At 38.8% G+C, this 19,288-nt stretch overlaps 1 protein-coding gene across 8 annotated transcripts in view; it reads left to right on the forward strand.

Annotated features, from left to right (window-relative positions):
- PRDM5 (PR/SET domain 5) overlaps positions 1-19,288 on the forward strand; it is a 238,092-nt gene that overhangs the window by 190,310 nt on the left and 28,494 nt on the right. For 2 of the 8 annotated variants that reach the window (XM_035293036.3, XM_078367865.1), the window contains one exon: positions 2,510-3,042. The exons of 5 other annotated variants lie outside the window; for them this stretch is intronic. In XM_035293036.3, coding sequence (XP_035148927.1) covers positions 2,510-2,608 — 99 coding nt within the window. In that variant the 3' untranslated portion in view covers positions 2,609-3,042. Of the gene's footprint in view, positions 1-2,509; positions 3,043-14,163; positions 14,610-19,288 lie in introns of those variants that run through there. One more of the 8 variants, XM_054252957.2, reaches the window with a different exon arrangement.

Below are 19,288 nucleotides of genomic sequence, written 5' to 3' on the forward strand. Positions count from 1 at the left end.
ATCGAGACCATGGTGAAACCTTGCCTCTACTAAAAATACAAAAAATTACTGGGCATGGTGGCGCATGCCTGTAATCCCAGCTACTCAGGAGGCTGAGGCAGGAGAATTGCCTGAACCCAGGAAGCGGAGATTGTGGTGAGCTGAGATCGCGCCATTGCACTCCAGCCTGGGTAACAACAGCGAAATTAATTTCATCTCAAAAAAAAAAACAAAACAAAACACAAACCTCTGTTTTTGAATTTAGAAAAGTTATTGTCCTAATTTGTTTACGTGTTTCTCCTTTTTTAAATTGTGACTTTCATGTGGACAGAAATTGTAGCTTGCATCTCTTTTTCCTTAGCAGCTGTGTGCCTGGCACCTAGTGAATTATTAGGTTTGTTGAAGGAATGAAGTGAAATTATGGTCAGAAGCAAATTATTAAATTTATCAAATTAACCCAGCAAATACATATCTAGATAAGACATACGAATTCATTCGTTTATTTATTCAACATTGATTAAATGACTACAGTGTGCTATGAGCTGGGACTATAGCAGTACACAAATCAGACTTTGTCTACCTTCAGTGGAGCTAGGATTCTCTCATAAGTTTAATTCTTTTTTAATCAGCAATTTCTTCTCACTAAAGACTTGACAAGAAGGTATGAAAAGGCAAGAGTGTGTGCATTCATCAGATGTTTGTGATGTGCCAACTGCATGCCAGAAGCTGTCATGTCACAGGTCCTGCTTTTGTCTGTCAGGAAAGATGGACATTAAGGACATTATTTTAAGTAGCACAAAATGCCAAGCATGCCAAGTGACAGCGTGGGAAAGTACTGGGTCCCAAGTGTGTAACTGTTACCAAGCCTACTCCGAGATTCTGGAGTCATTGGCATGGCTCTCTCTTAGCTCTCAGTAGCCCTTTCTTATTGCTGTGGTTGTCTTCAGTTGCATGTGCTTCTCTGCATTTCCACATTTTACCATGAGCAAGGCAGTTCTATCTATCTAGGCAGGAATAGGGAAATGTATACCTATTACTCTGAACTTGATGCTCTGCATTGATGTATGCTGGACCCAGCCTTTCCTGGTTGCCTGTCTGGGCCATTCTTGTCATCTGGCTCTGAAAACTTTGTTTCAGGTGTACTTGCCACAGGGAAGCCAGAGATCTGTGATCCCCTGACGAAGCCACTTACACCCTACTTATCTGACTGACACACCTGACAGATAAAGCTCAAGTGAATAGACACCTCAGGCCACAGTATGGAATGTGTACAATTCTTCGAGTTCAAGCCTTAACTCTTGTGCTTTATTTCCCTTTTAGGACAGCATACTGGGGTGGAAATGAATGAAAATAGTGTTGTCAGGGGTTAAGATTAAAACCCACCTCATTTGTGAAGAGGGAGTAGATTATTTGCAAATTGTAGTACTTTATTTTTAATAAGAGATCTCTTTACAACTAGTCACTATCTGTGTGCCATTAATATATCACTGTGCCAGGGCTTTGAGATTGTTCTCATTGATCTAAAGACTGTGCTTCTTGGATACCTGGATACAGGAGAATTCACTAATTCTGAAAACATTTAGTAAGCCAACTACATGCCAGGACTGTAATAAGTACTAGGGATACATGATCTAATATATAGTACAAGATGCCTGAGAGTGTCAGATAATTTCATGTGGGTGGGTCATGGAGTAGAATAGAAGGTGTACTGAAAAAGAGGCTTCTGGGATGCACAGAGGGAAGATGATACAGGGTCGTCTCTGAATGCTGGATGAATGTGTTTGGGTTTTACCTTAAGGGCTTTTGAGGAGCTTTTGAAGGTCAGTGATCTCAGAGTGTTGGCATTTCCAGCCCTGTTAAGTACTTTATCTCTCACTAGTTACTGGCCAGTACCAGCATCATCAACCATCAATTAGTTCTGTTTGATCTAGCAAGCCCACTACTGGGTACCTGTTGAAATGAAAAGAAATCATTATATCAAAAAAGAGACCTGTATTCATGTTTGTTGCAGCACTGTTCACAATAGCAAAGATGTGGAATCAACCTGAGTATCCATCAACAGATAAATGGATAAAGAAAATACACACACACACACACACACACACAAAATGGCATAGTATTCAAGCATAGAAAGAATGAAATCATGATTGTTATAGCCAATGGATGGAACTGGAGGCCATTACCTTAAGCGGAGCAAGCCAGACACAGGTCAAACATCACATGTTCTCACTTATAAGTTGGTGCTAAAAACATGGACATAGAGAATGGAATGATAGACAGTGGAGACTCAGAGGTGAGGGGTGCAAGGATTAAGGATAAGGAGAAATTCTTAATGGGTATAATGTATATCATTTGGGTGATGGATAACATAAAAGCCCTGACTTAACCACTACATTATCTATGCTTGTAACAAAATTGCACTCATAGCCCGTAAATTTATATACAAAAAATGTCTTAGATATCTTTCTTTTCTTGAGCCTCAGCCTGGACTCTCCTCAGCCTGCTGACAGTTTTTTATTATCCTGCGCAGGTGATTTTGGACAGAGATAAGGGAGTGTCTCAAGAAGATGCTCTGAGGCACACCATCCTTGAAGAATCAGTAGAGCGCTTCCCAGTGGCCTTTTCCTAGTCTCCATTTGTCTCCCTCTTCCTCCCACTGCTTTAGAGCAAGGAATTAAACATCTGTGGCTAAAATCAAAGGACTGTGTCTTCCATCCACCCTCCAGACCTGGCAGGAGAGATCTCAGCATTTTAAGCACACAGTGTTTTTCTGCCCCGATAGGGTACAGTAGTGCAAAGGCCAGTGTCACAGAAGTGCCTCCTCTCCTGCCTGTCGCATAACTCTCAGGGATTGTTACAACAGCTGGAATCAGTGTATTCACCGAGGTAATGGAGAAGCTTATGAGCTCATTATCATTTGAACGTATGAATAATGTAAAATTTAGACAGAGTTTCCTTTGGAAGGATTATTTATGGAACTTTTAGTTTACTGATTGATTTATATTGCTGTGATTCCGAACAATTGGAATAAAATTAGATCCCTGTGGGATGACACCACAGTGACACAGGGACTTTATTGATTATCTCACATAATGTCAGACATTAAAAGCAAAAGAATTGATCTTAGGGAAGTCCACGACAGTTTCTATTTAACTTCGCTTAACAATGGCTTCAAACAGTTGTTGCATGTATAGAGAACTCCTGATTAAAGAGACTTCCTTTGACCAACGTGATATGTTTCTAATTGTAACTGTTTAAGAACATGAATTTGGTCTCTGATGGCCAACTAAGTGTTACAGAGTCAGCTTCTGTGCCATGTGTTGTGTACTGAAGGAACAGTTAAGAAAAGGTTGCAGCCCTTGCAGAGTCAGGGGGAGAAGACAATGAGATAGAGCATGGAAAAGACCACCCTGAAAGTATCCCAGGGTGCTGCATGTGCACATAGGAAGACCACCTACCTCAGATTGAGAGAAGGGTCAGGCAAGGAAAGGCGTTGGGAGAATCAGAAGAGAGTTTAGTCCGCACTAGTAGAAAATTCATTGGAGATATCTGTGTGGAATGGAAAAAAAAAAGGCTGAGCCCCAGAAGACTGTCCAAAAGGAAACCAAGAAGACAGCCTAAGAGGCTGAAGGAGAAGCAGGAGAAAAAAGGGAGGTGGCACTGAAGCCAAGGGAAGAGAAGTGTTTTGGCATTTCTGGGAAAAATCACATGCGCTGTCTGAATCTTGCAGTTTTATGATACCTGTAACCATATTCCAGATCCTCAGAAATCCAGCAATGAAGGCATTTCTTATAGTTTGTTTAGGCTAGCAATTGCCTGGATAGTTTTAGCCTAGCGAGTAAGGGTGTATGTATGTGTGTGTGTTCCACTAACATCTCACTGGGGCTAGTCTTTTACAAAACACAATTCAAGAATCGCTGATCTAATCCATCCCATGTATGGCTGCATCAATACTTAATAAAGATTTGCTTTGATCAAGGGTCAGTTACTAAAGAAAAAACAAAAAAAAAGAAAGAAAAGGAAAGGGGAGAAGGGAGGAGAGGGGAGGGGAAACGAGGGGAGAGGAGGAAAAGGGAGGGAAGGAGAGAGGAGGGGAAGGGAGGGGAGTAGAGGGAAGGGAGATCAGGGGAAGGGAAGGGAGGGGAGGGGAGGGTAGAGAAAGGGGAAGGGAGAGGAGGGGAAGGGAAGGGAGGGGAGGGTAGCGAAAGGGGAAGGGAAGGGAGGGGAAGGGAGAAAAAGAAAATAAAGGAAAGAAACACAAAACTGTGATGATTCTCAGTATAACGATGGCATAGCTGTGGGAATGTAGGGCTCTGTCATCTCACAAACCTAAAAGAAGTGCTTCAGATGGAAGCACTTTGGCAACTATGGTAATAGGGAAGTAAACATAGTGTTATGGGAAGAATTTTCATAATTTTCAAAGCATTCTGTACTTTTTTTTGTATATTTAATATATTTATTAAGTAATTATTTGTGTCTTTGTTTAATGTCCATGGACGTGTTCCAGCATTTACTACAATGTAGAAGGTATTCATTAAATACTTGTTGAAGTCCTGGCTGAATAAAGGAGGAAGAATTACCCCTTGTAAAAAAAGAAAAAAACAAAGTCCCCCCCTACACTGGCTCCTCTCTGCCTGCAGAATGGAGCCCATGTGGCTTGGCCTGAGTGCCCTGTGCCAGCCTGGCTATGCTGCTGCTGTCTGCCCCTCCTGTGTTCCATTCCTCCTGGACACTCTGGGCGTCAGCCAATTTGACCATGTCCTGGTCCTAAAGATGACCATGCTTGCCTAGGTCCACTTCAGTACTTTTTGAGGGTACAAATAAAGCAGTCCCTTTTTTTAAAGCTCCTGGTCAGTTCTCACTTTCAATACAGCCTTCCCTGCCACCTCTGCCATTTATTGGTACATTAATTATATTAGCCCAGTTTTTTTTTTTAACTTTTATGTCATTGTTTTCCTTAGAGCTTAGTTCATGTATTCAGTCATTCTGCAATATAATTGCATGTTGTATGATTTTATGCTATCCTCATTGGTATTTATATGTCTTTTCTGTAAAAATGGAGACTTTCTAAATAGATCTTTATTAACATTGAAAGGACAAAGTGTTTAAGACCTCGTCTCAGCCACCTGGAGTTCTCTGCATACCCAGGAGGGGAGTGGAATGCTTGCATTGTTGCATTAGGTATTCTTACAGTCAAAGAGAATCACATGTGATGGAAACATTGGAACACAGAAAACTAAGCAGCTGGCTTTGCCCGGGGGAGACCAGGTAGGGTCCACTGAGGAGATCTGAATTGGATCAGGAAGCAGGAGTCTGAGTTTTCTAGGAAAAGGAACAAGATTGTGGGTAGGGCCTTGCAAACCTACTGAGTGCTGTGTGCAAGGACATGAAGCTGTGATTTGTGGGTAGGTGAGAAGCCCAATGTAGTAGAACCTACGGTGTGTGTTGTTGAGAACTGGAGCATGAGGTGGGGGTCAGGCAGGCGTGGCAAGACTCTGAGGAGCTTTTGGTGCCGGGACTGGAAGATAGGATTGATTCTGTAGGTAACACTAAGTCAGCACAGGCTTTCATTGGTTTCCCAGTGACAGAATGGAATAATAAGATGAGCGATAATACTAGGTGTTCCTTCCTTATTAGAAACACAAACCTATGAAATAAAGAAAATGTTCAGTCCAAGCAACTCTGTATATCCCTTGAACCCACCTATTTTTCTTTCATATCTCTTTTTTCTTTTACATTACACAGTGGTCTTATAGGTTGAGACTAGTAAAACTATAACAATTGTTAAGGCTGTAGTTACTTGCTATTACTGGTGAGAACAAACCACAATGCACAACATTTCTAAAATGTCTTCATTATTTGTGACCTGTTTTGAGTGCAGTCTGGAGTCATAGAATATCCCAGCTGCAAAGCATAGAAGAGGTCAGTTGATCCAACCACTTTATTTAAAAATGAGGGAATTTAAGTCAAAACATGTTTAAGACTGAATGTCACTAGTTACAGCAGGAGCATTTCTCTCTCCACAAGCACTTCAACGACATTATCTTGTCTCAAATTCATTTGGTCATGAAATTAAAGAGAAACAATAACAGACTAGGTTAGAGAGCAGGAATATTATATCATTTTTTAGTTTTTATAGGGTTTTTGATTCTTAGTAATATTTTATATAATATTATTACCTGTTTTAAAAGTATTTTATTGTGAAGTACTACCTGTTATATTCTGCATTTTGTTACCTCCAAGGTCAGTTATTTTCAAGCAATATATCTGATTTCAAGATATAAGTTTCAATGAATATAAAATTTACTTATTAGGAATTTATATTTTTATTACTATTTGAATTTGTCTATCTTTTCTGTAATAATTGGAAATCTTGTAAGTGGATCTTTATTAATGTGAAAAGGATAAAGTTTCTAAAAGTGCATGAAACAATATCTGATTACTTAATATTAGATATAGAAAGCACATTTTAGAATGAATAGCTATTTATTGAACATTATATACTATATACTGAGTTAAGTACTTGCATTCTAATCAAGAAATCGTCCCAATAATCATATTGACTATGTATAATATACTTGGTCTCAATAATAAAACAATTAGAAAATAGACCCTGCAAATTCTCTCTTTTTTATGTTCAGCTACCAATCTTTTAGATGATCTCCATGTGGTAAAGACTGCAGGAGCTCCTCTTAAGCCACCTAAATGCCTGCCCTTATCCTGAGATGGTTCAACATTAATTTGAACACCTCATCAGACACACAGTTTCTTAACTGTTTTAGCTATAAGGGACCATTACAATTTCTGTCAGCCACTCACAGAATTATACCCTAATTATATCCTTAATATTTTCAACCAGCTTGGTGTCAAAAATTGCTTGCCTTGCTAGTGACAGAGACTCACTCATGTATCTTAAACATGAAGGGATTTATTCATAAGGGTCCAGAGGTAGGCAGTCCAGGGCTAGTTTGGCACTTCCACAAAGTCATCAAGGCATGTGGCTTCCATTTTCAAGGTTCCAGTGTGACTCAAGATGGATGTTGCTACTCTAGCCATCACATCCTCATTCAAGGCAACAGGAAGGAAGAGAAAAGAGAGGGCAACAAGATGTGCCCTTGCTGGTTGCACTTCCACTAAGGAGCTTTCTGGAAGTCCTTCTCACCAACTTCCACATGACCACACTAGGCTTTGAGGAATTCTGGAACTGTCATTTTTTATTAAGCTTGTTGCCACACTAAATAGAATTAGTTTCTATTACTCAAAACAAGGGAATAAATATAAAGTAGATATTTCTCCAATCTCATTTGCCAGCCCAAAATTATACCATTCTTTTTCTAGACTTTTGTTAGTTTTATTCTTGTTTTAACTGACATCTCCTTCTCTGCTTTACTGCCTGGCCTCTTAATCATACATAAATTTTTATTAAAAACAAAAAGACCCCTGCTTAAGTGAAATCACCTCCTCCATAATTTTCTGACCATCTCATCTTATAGCTGAGTGAGGAACCTCTTCTCTGTGCTATCATCACTTGTTGTGCATTGTACTGCACTGACCTCGTCGGTGTCACTTTCTCCCTCAAATTACACACTTGTAAAAATGTCTTGCTTGTGGGTGGGTGGAACTTCAGAGTCTAGCTGACTGCCTGGCACACAGTGGGAACGTGTTAGGTATTTGTTGAACCGACTATAAAGTGTCATTGTCAGTATTTAAGTATAAATAGCGGGGCTTTAGGTGAGTAATGCTTTAGTCTACCTGTCTCTTTATTTATCATGGCTGCTGCAAAGGAAACTCTATGGGCTTCTGTATCTTATCTGCACCTCTTCTTGTAAGAGCCTGCGCAGAATGGTGTCAGAAAATAACCTCATCTTTCTGGCTTGGGCAGCCCAGTTTGTAATAATAATGCAGTATATTTGTTTCAGGGATGTCTACTAAACTTCTTTATGAACTTGGTATATCTACAAAGAGTATGTGTACAGCAGATTGCAGATTTTGCTAAAATAAAACTCTATAAATATTTAGTATTTAAGCTGATTGTTGCTTCACCACCATTGTATTATCTTTAGACTTTAATAATATACTTCAGGATTTAAAGGAAAGTACATGCTGTCTGAAATATATATAAAGAGAGTTTTCTTTGTTTTGAAGCTAGGCAATATACAATTAATATTTAAAAGAAACTAGGCCATTATTCTTAGAAAAGTAATACAATATTTCCATGCTATTTTATTTCTGGAACAGAATTATATGTTCATCTTGTTCTCTATTCAGAGAATTTTAATTACTAAAGTATCACAAGGATCTTGGGATAAAGACTTATCTGTATGAAGATCCCAAAAATGGATTTCAAGAACAATGCTATGTTGAGGTTCCTACATAATTTTCTTTCTATATAAAGTTACCCAGTTATATTTACATGATTCATGTGCCTTTTTCAATTCTGAATCACATTGCATTTATATGCATATTGTAATGGTAAAGAGAAGAAAGCAGGTTAATATTATACATAAAATAAATTTGTTATTATTATGTGCCAACCATTAAAATAAGCAAAATGCTATGACATAGGTATAATATTTTATGTTACAAATGAGGGAAGTAAGGCTTAGAGAGCTTAAGTAGCTTGTCCAAATTCCAGGCTGTCATTACTACAATGACTAGTAATGGGCAGCACCAAGATTGGAAATTAGCTTATCTTTAAAGACCTTAGTCTTTATTACTATATATGCAGCCATCAAGATGTTCTTAAGTATTATGTTCCATATTGAATGAACTAATCTTTTAGAAAAATCATAAGAAAACTAGTGTCAATTTCCCATTCAGTTCAATAAACTTGTTGCTGCCACAGTATCTCTTGGGTTCACTGGACTTCCTCAGTACATGGTCCTCAGGATTCCTGCTCTAACGTTTTATCCTGGGAGCACACTAAGATGACTGGCATGGGGACACCCCATGGACGAAATGTTTTAGTGGTGCCACTAGGACCTCAACAGCATTTTCCCTTCACTTATAGCTTAGAAGCTATTTTCTTTGAAATGTTTTTAATGTTTGGAAGCCACCAGGAAGAGATATTTCATGTCCCTTGTAATACATTATACCAAGGGAAATTTAATGTTGAGAGATTAACTGTCCACATTTTTACCTAAATTTCTTGTATTGTAGTTTCTTTGCATCATAGGAAATCAAGACAGCATTTTCAATATGAATCTTTCATATCTTTGTTAATGGCTATTTTTGATATGATTTTTCAGGAAGAAATGTTGAGGCCAATCATGCCTCACAATAGGTCACATGGCAGGTTTATAAGAAGATGGTGTTTTGGAATTATTGCTTTGAAAGACCTATGGGGGCCTCATGGTCACACAGCCTTCATCTCATGGATGTTGTGGGGTTTAAAAAAATGCTTTATTTCAGTATTTCTATGTATTGTAACAAAATGTATTCTTAAAATCATGAAGGAAACAGTCTTAAGGGTAAAAGCCATTCATTAAAATATAGTTATGGATCTTTCCTTTTGCTCCATAAAAAAGCTGTTATTCTTTGATTTCTTTATTTGTACTCTAACGGAGGCATTCGGTTGTTCTGAGAACATGGTATCATTTTCAGTTTGACCAAAACCATACTGATGCTGAAGTAAAAACCTGCTTATCCTGAGAAACATCTAAGCTCTAGCTATCTCTTTCTTCACTTCCTGCTTGAGACTTCATCTCTATGCACTGTGTCAACCACGATTTATTACAGGGAAAGCCATCTCCTCTGGGGTCCTAGATTCATATCTTTCTAGGCAGGTTTCAGTTTCCTTGCGTTTGAGGAATATTTAAATGTGCTACTTGTAAAATTATATCTTTACCTTCAGCTTTTGTCTTTCTTTTAGTTATGCTTTCAATTTTAGATTACATTTCTTTATCACAGACACATTGCTTTATCATACACACATGTCTTTATCATATATTTGGGTGTTTTTCAGATAAATCATATTCCTTTTGTGTATTTTCTATTTGATGAACCTCTCCATTATGGACGCTTCAAAGTATGGATATTACCCTTTCTTGTAACCTCAGTTTTTTCCTAGAGTATTTTAAAATATGAATATTAGAAAGCCAGTGCCATGCATCTAATGCAACACTAGGCAGAGTATGTAAGGAGCCGGGGGTGGGGGCAAGGGGTAGATGATGCTTACTGGTAAAGTGGAAGATAAGAATTTGTACAGAACATATTAGTACACCAAGTTCCATGATGTCATATCCTTGCAAAATGAAAGCAAGCATTCACCTAAAGAAAAAATTGATTAGTCTTTAATATTGTATATTATTAATATTGTATTTTGTTAAGTGTAACTAAATGTTCTCTGAAATCATAATTGTGTGGAATCAAATCAGAAAGAGTATATATATATATTACATATATATGCACACACACATCATACATCACTTAGTTTCTTATGTCATTATGTGTTCAAGATTATAAATGGAAATAATAGGAACCAGAATTGGGAACAATTTTCCAAATACATTTTCATCACCAAATGCTATTTATTTATACTGTAGTGACATATCAGACAGATGGATTATTAAGGTTTTTCCTGTCTTTCATAAATCTCTGATTTACAGTGATTATGATGGTGCTGATTGCTTGTGGCCTTAATGCTGGATTCTAACAGTTGAATAGGGTAGGCAACTGATCTGAGATTTGATGTCTGGAAATCATGAAGCAGGAGGAAAGGGCAAGAGGCTCTGGGGACTGACAAGGAGACCAGAGGCCTTTAACCTGAGGGTCAGCAGTTGAGCTAGGCTAAGCTGTGAGTGACATAAACCATTCATGTAAGGACCAGCCATGATCACAACAGAAAACTGCCAATGGTCTGATGTTCTTCACTAGTACCTTGTTTTTCTTTTTTTTTTTTTCTTCCTCCTGAGATGGAGTCTCACTCTGTCACCTAGGCTGGAGTGCAGTGGCATGATCTTGGCTCACTGCAACCTCCACCTCCTGGGTTGAAGCGATTCTCCTGCCTCAGCCTCCTGAATATCTGAGATTACAGGCATGAGCCACCATATCCAACTAATGTTTTTTTTGTATTTTTAGTACAGACGAGGTTTTACCATGTTGTCCAGGCTAGTCTCAAGCTCCTGACCTCAAGTGATCCACCGCCTCAGCCTCCCAAGGGTGCTGAGATTACAGGCATGAGCCATCACACCCAGCCCTTCACTGGTACTTTCAAAATGCAAAATACGTTTCTGTTTCAGCAAAAAGTGCCAGACATTTGGAGACCCTCATTAAGTTTTAATACTGCCCTTGAGGCCACTGCATGCCTGGTGACCCAGTCCTCCAGCCGATAGCACTGGACTTGACCCAGGACTCAAATATCCTGGAATATTCATGCCAGACATAGACTGGATCCTAGTCCAAAAACTCAGCATATCAGTGGGACAGTTCTAGAGGCTTTCCCAGGACAAGAGTCAATGTGCATTACACTGAATTCCGTTAGGGTCAAACATTTTTCATTACTTTCTAAATCATATCTATATGTATACGTATCATACACACACACACACACACACACACACACACGTAATCTTTCTTGGATGCTGCTGAAGGTTGCTCTTTCAGCTACTCCTTCTATTCAGTGAACGAATGTACTCCATTCAAATGTTCACTGTGCCAGTGTAAGTTAAAATTAACATTTGCTGGAATGTGGTATCCCTGACTGCTTTGGATCTATTACGTATTATTTGGCTTTGAAGAGGCAACAGAGTGAAGGGACTAAAATTAACATGTGTTTTCAGACATGTAAGCAGTCTACCATGTCATTGCCAAAAAAATGACATTCCACCTAGAATATAGTCTTTAACATGCAGGACAGTTTATCACCAAGTAATAGATGACTCAATGGCTGAATTTAAAATTTTTTTAATACTGAATTCTGTTTCTATTCCCCACTGACAGAGCATGAGTGAGTTTTCTACATCTGTCCCAGTAAGAGCCATTGCCAATGCTGTGGCTGCTGCATGCTAAGAGTCTGTTCCTTTTCATGTAATACTGGGCTCAAAGCCCCAGAGGCTTCTATCATTCCCCATTCCACCCCCATTTCTGTCTTCAGGTTCCCAGTGTATCTTCTTTCATCCTTGCCCAGAGAGAGGCCCTTTGGAGACTGGTTGTGGATATTCTTTGAGTGGAGAGAAATGTGTACTCACTGAATTCTCTTTGAGCATTTGGGCTTCATCGTGGCTTAGCTCCTTTATGTACAAAATAAGAACTATGTTAATTGAATCTTCTTCTAGGTGTGTTACTTATGTTGACTTGACATAGAGGATAATTGGCTACTAGTAGAAAAACAATCAGAACTGCAATTATAAAAGGAGAGAGAACAAAATAGTGGGAGATTGTGCTGGCAGTTCTTTTCTTATAGGTTACCATACTCTGTGAAGGCACCAACTTTTCTTAAAGGTTAGAAGGTACCAGGATATCTAAACCAAAGAACCAATGTACAGCAAAAAAAATAATCTCAGTGTGCAAAGGAATGATTCAACATTGAGATCCATGAGTCTATGAGGTTCTCTGTGTCTTTAGACATAATTAAAACAAGGAAATTGCCTCAATTCAGTCTTCTTTTACCTAATATATTCTAAGAGAATGAGTTGGATGATTTCTTAGTAACCTGGACAGTTTATAAGTAGCTCTCTCTGTAAAAATATTTTTTCTTAAAATGACAAAACCTCATCATTTTGAGGGAGAAAGCATTTTGTTTGGCCTGGGGCAGAACTTGGCACTTCAGTCCAAAGCACTACCCTTCTCCCTCCCGGGGCCCAACACTCCATCCCTGTCCCTGCAGCATTCCACCTTGTGCCCACTAGGATGGGCAGCCACTCTTTTCAGTGGGGCAGCATATAATGGGAAAGGGCTAGCCAGAGGTTTTGTTAGTACTTTTCCTTAGTAACAGCTTGTTCTGCCAGTGGGATGATAGACGGTGTCTAGATAAGGGATGGGAGATCAGGGCATAGGAAGAATGGGAGATTGTGTTAGCAGAATCCTTATTTAGTACATTTCCCTATGACAGCTGGGTGGATTTCCAGGCTGACGCATACAGTCTATCTCCTAGATAGATCTAAATGGGCCATTATAATGGACTGTGATTCCTGAATTCAGATGATGCTCTTTCACACAGAAACGGAGTTGGCATTTTCTTGCACTAACCACGAGCTGTCTGATTTTCCAGGGTGTAGTATTTTCAGTGCTAAAACCAGGCTAGTCCTGGGCTAACAGGGATGGTTGGTCAAATTTTTCATGGTTTTTGAAATAAGTTAATGAGATGTTCTTTCTCGAGGAACACACTGAACTGAAAACAACCAAAAGCCAGTACGGAAAATGTCACCAAGGCCTGTTAAGGAAAAAAAAATGAAATGTGATTTTTTTTTCCTGTTCGCTACTGATGACAGTAGGGTCATTTTATTTTGGAGGTAGCAATGGTGTTTTGCAGAGGTATGAAGTATATGCCTGCCTGGTGAAGTCTGTTTACCATCAACAGAAATTATAGAAGTTTTCACAAATAACCATTTGTGAAAGATTGAACTCAAATTTGCTTACAGAAGAAAAAAAAAACTGTATCAGCTGAAAAGGGTAAACAGTAAAGATGCTAATTTTCTAAGTTAAAAAAAAACTTCTGCGGTTACCTTTGGAATTTGAAAATGTTAATGGTATTCAAATTTAGAAAATAGACATTTCTCATTTATTACAGTAATGCTGTTGTCATCTTTTTGTTTTAATCTTTTAGACTGACTTTTTGTCAAAATATTTTATGACTTTTGAGCAAATTAAAATCTAGCAAGATCTCTGCCAGGACAACTATGGAATCCTCACCTGTACAAATAGGCAGCATTTTTAAGTTTAGGGCAGGTTTATACTACTAGCTCCTTGCATATGTGCAGAGTGTTGACCCAGAGATGTAATTTATATTGATATGATTTCCTCTGACTTCTGCCTGATCCTTGATGGTTTTGTCTCACTTGTTGACATAAATTTGGCTAAAATTAATGCTCTGTTAGTCATGGGTGAATTAGTTGCATGTGTAATAGCACCTTTCTGCTGTTATTATTATTTTCAAAATTGTGTAATGAGATAAGTATGTTTTTTTTTAGAATTAGATATCTTTTTTATAAGGCTTTACATATACATAATCCCTTTCTCCTACAGACCTCTGAATAAACCTTATGGTTTTATTCAAAGATGGATTACACTTGCCACCATCACATATGTCAGAAAGCATTCTTGTTATTTTTGGAAGTGGGCAAGTTGAATTAATTCAGTTCTGTGTGGACTGGCTGGATCTGCTTCTTAAATGTAAGAGTCTGTGACTATGTTGAATTCTCATTTCACTTCATTCTCTGTATTCCTGCATTATCCCCCCAAATCGACAAGGATAGTAGGTATTTGCTGCATACCATACTTCAAATTTTGTAGCAACAAAAGCTGAAGGTGATGGACAGGTACAACTCAAATTCATCTACTCCACCCACCAAGATTTTCTTAACTAACTTGTTGTACTCTTCTTGAGGATAAGGACCACATTTTAAACCTTTTTGTGTTTCCCTTGGTTTCTAATACAGTGTCTTGCCCAATATTCCATGGAGACTTTTGCTGATGAAATTACTCTCAATGACATCATCTAATCATGGGAATTATCTTGATTGCTGTCAGATCCTTTGTAAATAGAGCCTGGAACAATTAAATTAATTGGCATGTAAGCTTAAAGTACTAGTTCAAATATAGGAAAAGACCTTTGTAGAGGAAGTATTTAATATTTTTCTTCCTAAATTTTCCTTTGGTGATAGCTTACTGGGTCTGAGATTATACACTTGTCAGAAATGTTCCATTGGTAAAGGAAACTCCCAGCAACATGAAAAAAAATTGAGCTATCTTAAATTTGTAAGACTTACTTTGATTTTCATTAGCAAATTTTTAAGATAAAAGCAATGAGGATGATATATTACAAGAGAACAAGACAGTTACATCAGAAACCTGCTCTCCCAACTCTGAAAATTTTATTGTTTTCATAGTTGATCTCCGTTCTGAATGTTATTTGAAACCCAACATTTTTGCCTTAGACACTATATATCTGTCAGCCTAAGTGTGTGTATATATGTTTTAATATTTTCTGTATATTTTTTATCATATTTACTTCCCTTGTATTCCTTTCTCTTTCCTTTATACTTCCTTATATTTTCATTACAATTTGCATTGATTTTTCGAAGTTTGCCTCATGATTTTTTAAGATGGTGAGTATAACTTTTCTTATAACAGAATTTGCCTGTTCATATGATTCTTCTAAGTTTTTTTTTTTTAAATCTAAACACTTAGTCATTATGCAGGGAATGAAGTAATTTCCCATTAGATAATTTAAGTAATAACATTCTTTCACTTAAACAGCATTCCTTTTCTTTCAAGGATTACAAAGGACACTGTCACAATGCACAAGTACATTGTTCTCAGAATTCTTATCAGCAAATATATTTTTGGCTCCCTTTGTAACTCTCTTTATATGTGTAAGAAAAATGTTGCTGTCTAAAAGAACACTCGTTACCATTTTTAGAGCTGGGATTCTTAGGCTGTGTTGTGTATTACCATTTTTAATAGTCAGCCACTGACTTTGAATTTTTTATTCAAAGTGAGCTAGAAGTATTCTGTGTCACTAGGATAGGGCTATTAGAATATATTGTGATGATTGGAAAGATATAGGCTATAGGATGACTTTTATCCCAAACTAACCAAAACCGCAACTGAAAGGGCCTAAAAAGATCAGGATTTGTATTAAGTCACATGATGAGAATTTCAGAGGAAGGGCCATCCATGGTTGGTTAATAGCTTAACAGGGTCATTAGTGGTTGTGGGTTTTTCGTGTCTGCAGCCATCCTCAGCCAGCTCCTCGCGTGCTCAGCACTTGGTTGCAGCAGCTCCAGCAGCCTCTCCTTACACAGTCTGTGTCAACAGGCAGAAGAGAACTTTCCAGAATTTCCCATAGACTTACTTTCTCAGCAACCACAGTTGGGTCACATGCTCTAAGCTAAACCCATCACTGCAAGGGAAATGGAATTGCTGATACTGGGTTAGCCTATTGGTCCCCAAATGTGTCTGCAAATTAGAATCACTGGGGGATATTTTAAAACTGCCAAAGCCCAGGCCATAGCTCAGACCGTGAAACCACAATCTCGGGCTGGGCTGGGGAGGGTCTTCCTCCAGGGTGCTTAACCAGGCAGAAGGTAACACCCAGATAGAATCAGCGTTCTGCCAGCAGTGATACAGACCAGGGAAGAGGCTCAGGTAGGAAGCAGAGTCACCCCAGACACAGGCCTGGGATTACAAGCGCCTTATTTTTTGTTCTGTCCTCTGATTGTATAACTGTCAGGTTCACAACTACACCAAATGTCATGCCCAGGGTCAGGTTCTAACCCATGCTGAGGTTTGAGGGAGTGGGTGGATGAGTAGAAAGAACACTCAGAGGATAGTAGGCAGGTAAAAGATGATTTTCTTTAGCAGCAGCTCTCATCAACAGCTTTCTCACACTATCCGCCCTGTCTCATCTGCCTAATCCAGAAGCCCGCATACAGAGCTGCACAGCCGACTCTCCCCTGCCTTCAGAGTCAGCAGTTTAACTCTTTTTCTCTTTGGACACAAGCAGGCTGAGCTGTGTCCTGACTCCCCTATGTCCCTCTGCAAAGATGGACAGCTGTGACTCTCTCTCTCTTTCTCTGGTCACTCACCATGTCAAGCCATGTTAAGCCAAGCCTACACAGTGTCAACAGAAATCAGAAGTTCTCAGAAATTTTGGTTGCACATTAGAGGCACCTTGGGAGCTTTTAAAAAGCTAGTGCCTGGCCCTGCCCAAACTAGTTAAATCAGGCTATCTGAGGGTGGGCCCTGGCATCAGTGTTTCTAAAAAGATCCCTAGGTGGTTTAAATGTGCACGCAGGGTTGAATTCCACTGGACTAGAAGTTAGGAGAATATTAGGGAAATGTTTAGTTTCAACAGTGTCAACAGGGCAATTATATCTTTTACAGACAGCAGTGGCTTAGAGCCAAGTGATGGCCTTCCCATGTTATGGCTACATGGCTGTAATAACAAGTAGAGTTATACACCTGTGCTCCAGACTTACTGAGTCATTCTGAATGTTTACCTCAGCCTACCCTTAACCAAAGCACAGCCTTTGCCTTACAGTGACCTTGGTCATGTTTTTAAACAAATGTTTCTTCATTGTAAAGTGAGAAAACCACTGCAAATTACCAGCATTGCTTAAGAGCTAAATGGGAAAAGTCTCTAAATTTCCTAGCACTTAGCCAGCAGAAGGTGGGCAGTTTGTGAATGTAGGCAGCAGTGCAGGGGTGGTAGAGTATAAATAATAGTAGTAGTAGAAAGAGTAGGAGTTGTTACTGCTGCTGCTTTTGTCATTGTTGTTATTATTACAATCCTTACGGTAGAGGTTGGTGAACTAAGTCAGAAGTTCTCAGAAATTCTGGTTGCACAGTGGAGGCACCTTGAGAGCTTTTAAAAAGCTAGTGCCTAGCCCTGCCCAAACTAGTTAAATCAGGCTATATGAGGGTGGGCCCTAGGCATCAATGTTTTTAAAAAGATCCCTAGGTGGTTTAAATGTGCACACAGGGTTGAATTCCACTGGCTAGAAGTTAGGAGAATATTAGGGAAATGTTTAGTTTCATCAGTTTTGTCTCATGATTCCAAATGGACTAGTTCAAGTCACACCTGCTGCCCCAGGAAAACAAAGCTTTTGAGCTAGTTTGGATGATTCTTTGCACGCTTTATGCCAGAAAAGCTCTTTAATCACCTCTGTGCAAGTGATAGGATTTTCTGGCTGCCCAGCCATTTCATTTACATGCACTATTCTGTGGGCCTCAGAGTGATAAATTAAAAGGGACCAGGTGCCTCCTTGTTTCTATTTAAAGTCTGTATGCAGCACTTTAATATAAAAATTATATCCTATTTACTGTGCTTATTTTTAGTTTTCTATGTGTTGTTTGTGCAATTCATTTTTCTAATTTATATAAATGTGTTTTTCATTAGCTACAATGCAAAACCAATTATGGATGTGTTATATAGAAACCTGTTTTAAATATTCTCCTAGCCTCCTAAGGGTTATAATTTTTAGGTGCATTGTTTACTAGGCCATGGGTCTGTTTTGTCATATGTTGAAAGATCACACTGGCTGTAAAAATAAGATGGTGAATAAAAAGCCACAAAAGCTATAAACATCTGTAAAAGAAGTTTTCTAAGCAAGGCTGCTTGTTAGAGGGAAACTCAATGCATTTTGATTGTATGCAGCTGGTGGCACATGCACTTTCAGAAAGGGGGCCATTAAGAGGAACTGTTAGATATATGGCATGCTGTACTGTGGGCTGTAGCTCTGTTCCCCCAGCTGTGTGTAATAGAAACCCACGGGGCCACACTTGCAAACCCTCCTCTAAATTTCACCTGTGATTCTGTTGTGAATTTGGTTTATAGAAGTGGGTAGTCATCTTTTGGTCTCAAAGCCCATCATACTAAGGGAAGACTACTAATCTTACCTGATTTCTAGGCAAGTGGAGGACTCTGAAAATGCAGCATTGGGTTTCACAGCCTCTGCCATGTTGAGGAGCACACATCAAGGCTCATCTCTCTCTGATCAGTGGTCAGGGCCACCAAAGGTCCCTGTCTGTTGCTCTCTTTTATTCTTGGAGGATCTGTTGTGGGAATTTCCACATGAAGTATAACTGTTGGCCCAGTTATATACATACCCTGTCATATAAGAGTACAAGAAGCCCCTTACTCCAGACACATGTGAGCAGCTTGGCCATGCTGGTGTTGAGGAGAGAAGGGCCGGATTTTGTGAATCTACTGCTCACCAGTCTGAGTCTTTGTGGCTCACAGCAGGGCCGGTCCCTGAAGCACTAGGTTGCCTCAAAGCAGGCATGCAAGGCACAGTTTCTGACTTCTGAGATGGTTTAATGTTTACACTATTGATCTTCCTGATATCCAAAATAGTTTCCCTAGATAAAGACAGGCCCCCGATGCAGAAGGAAAATAGTAATATTTTAAGTTTTAGAATAGCATGAAAATAGTTTTTAAAAAAACAAATTTAACTTTTTAGAAGAAAAATGTGAAATCTACAAAAACAGAGAATAGGATAATGAATCGCCAAGTATCCTCAGCCAAGTTCAAGAAGTATTATTTTTCCATTTATAACCTCCTCACTACCCCAGCCATAAAGCTTGAATTTTTATATGTAAAATTAAAACTATATGTAATTCAAGGTGTAAGTATAATTATGATGAT

The sequence above is a fragment of the Callithrix jacchus genome, chromosome 3 (genome assembly GCF_049354715.1).
Source record: "Callithrix jacchus isolate 240 chromosome 3, calJac240_pri, whole genome shotgun sequence".
NCBI classification, from domain to species: Eukaryota; Metazoa; Chordata; class Mammalia; order Primates; family Cebidae; genus Callithrix; species Callithrix jacchus.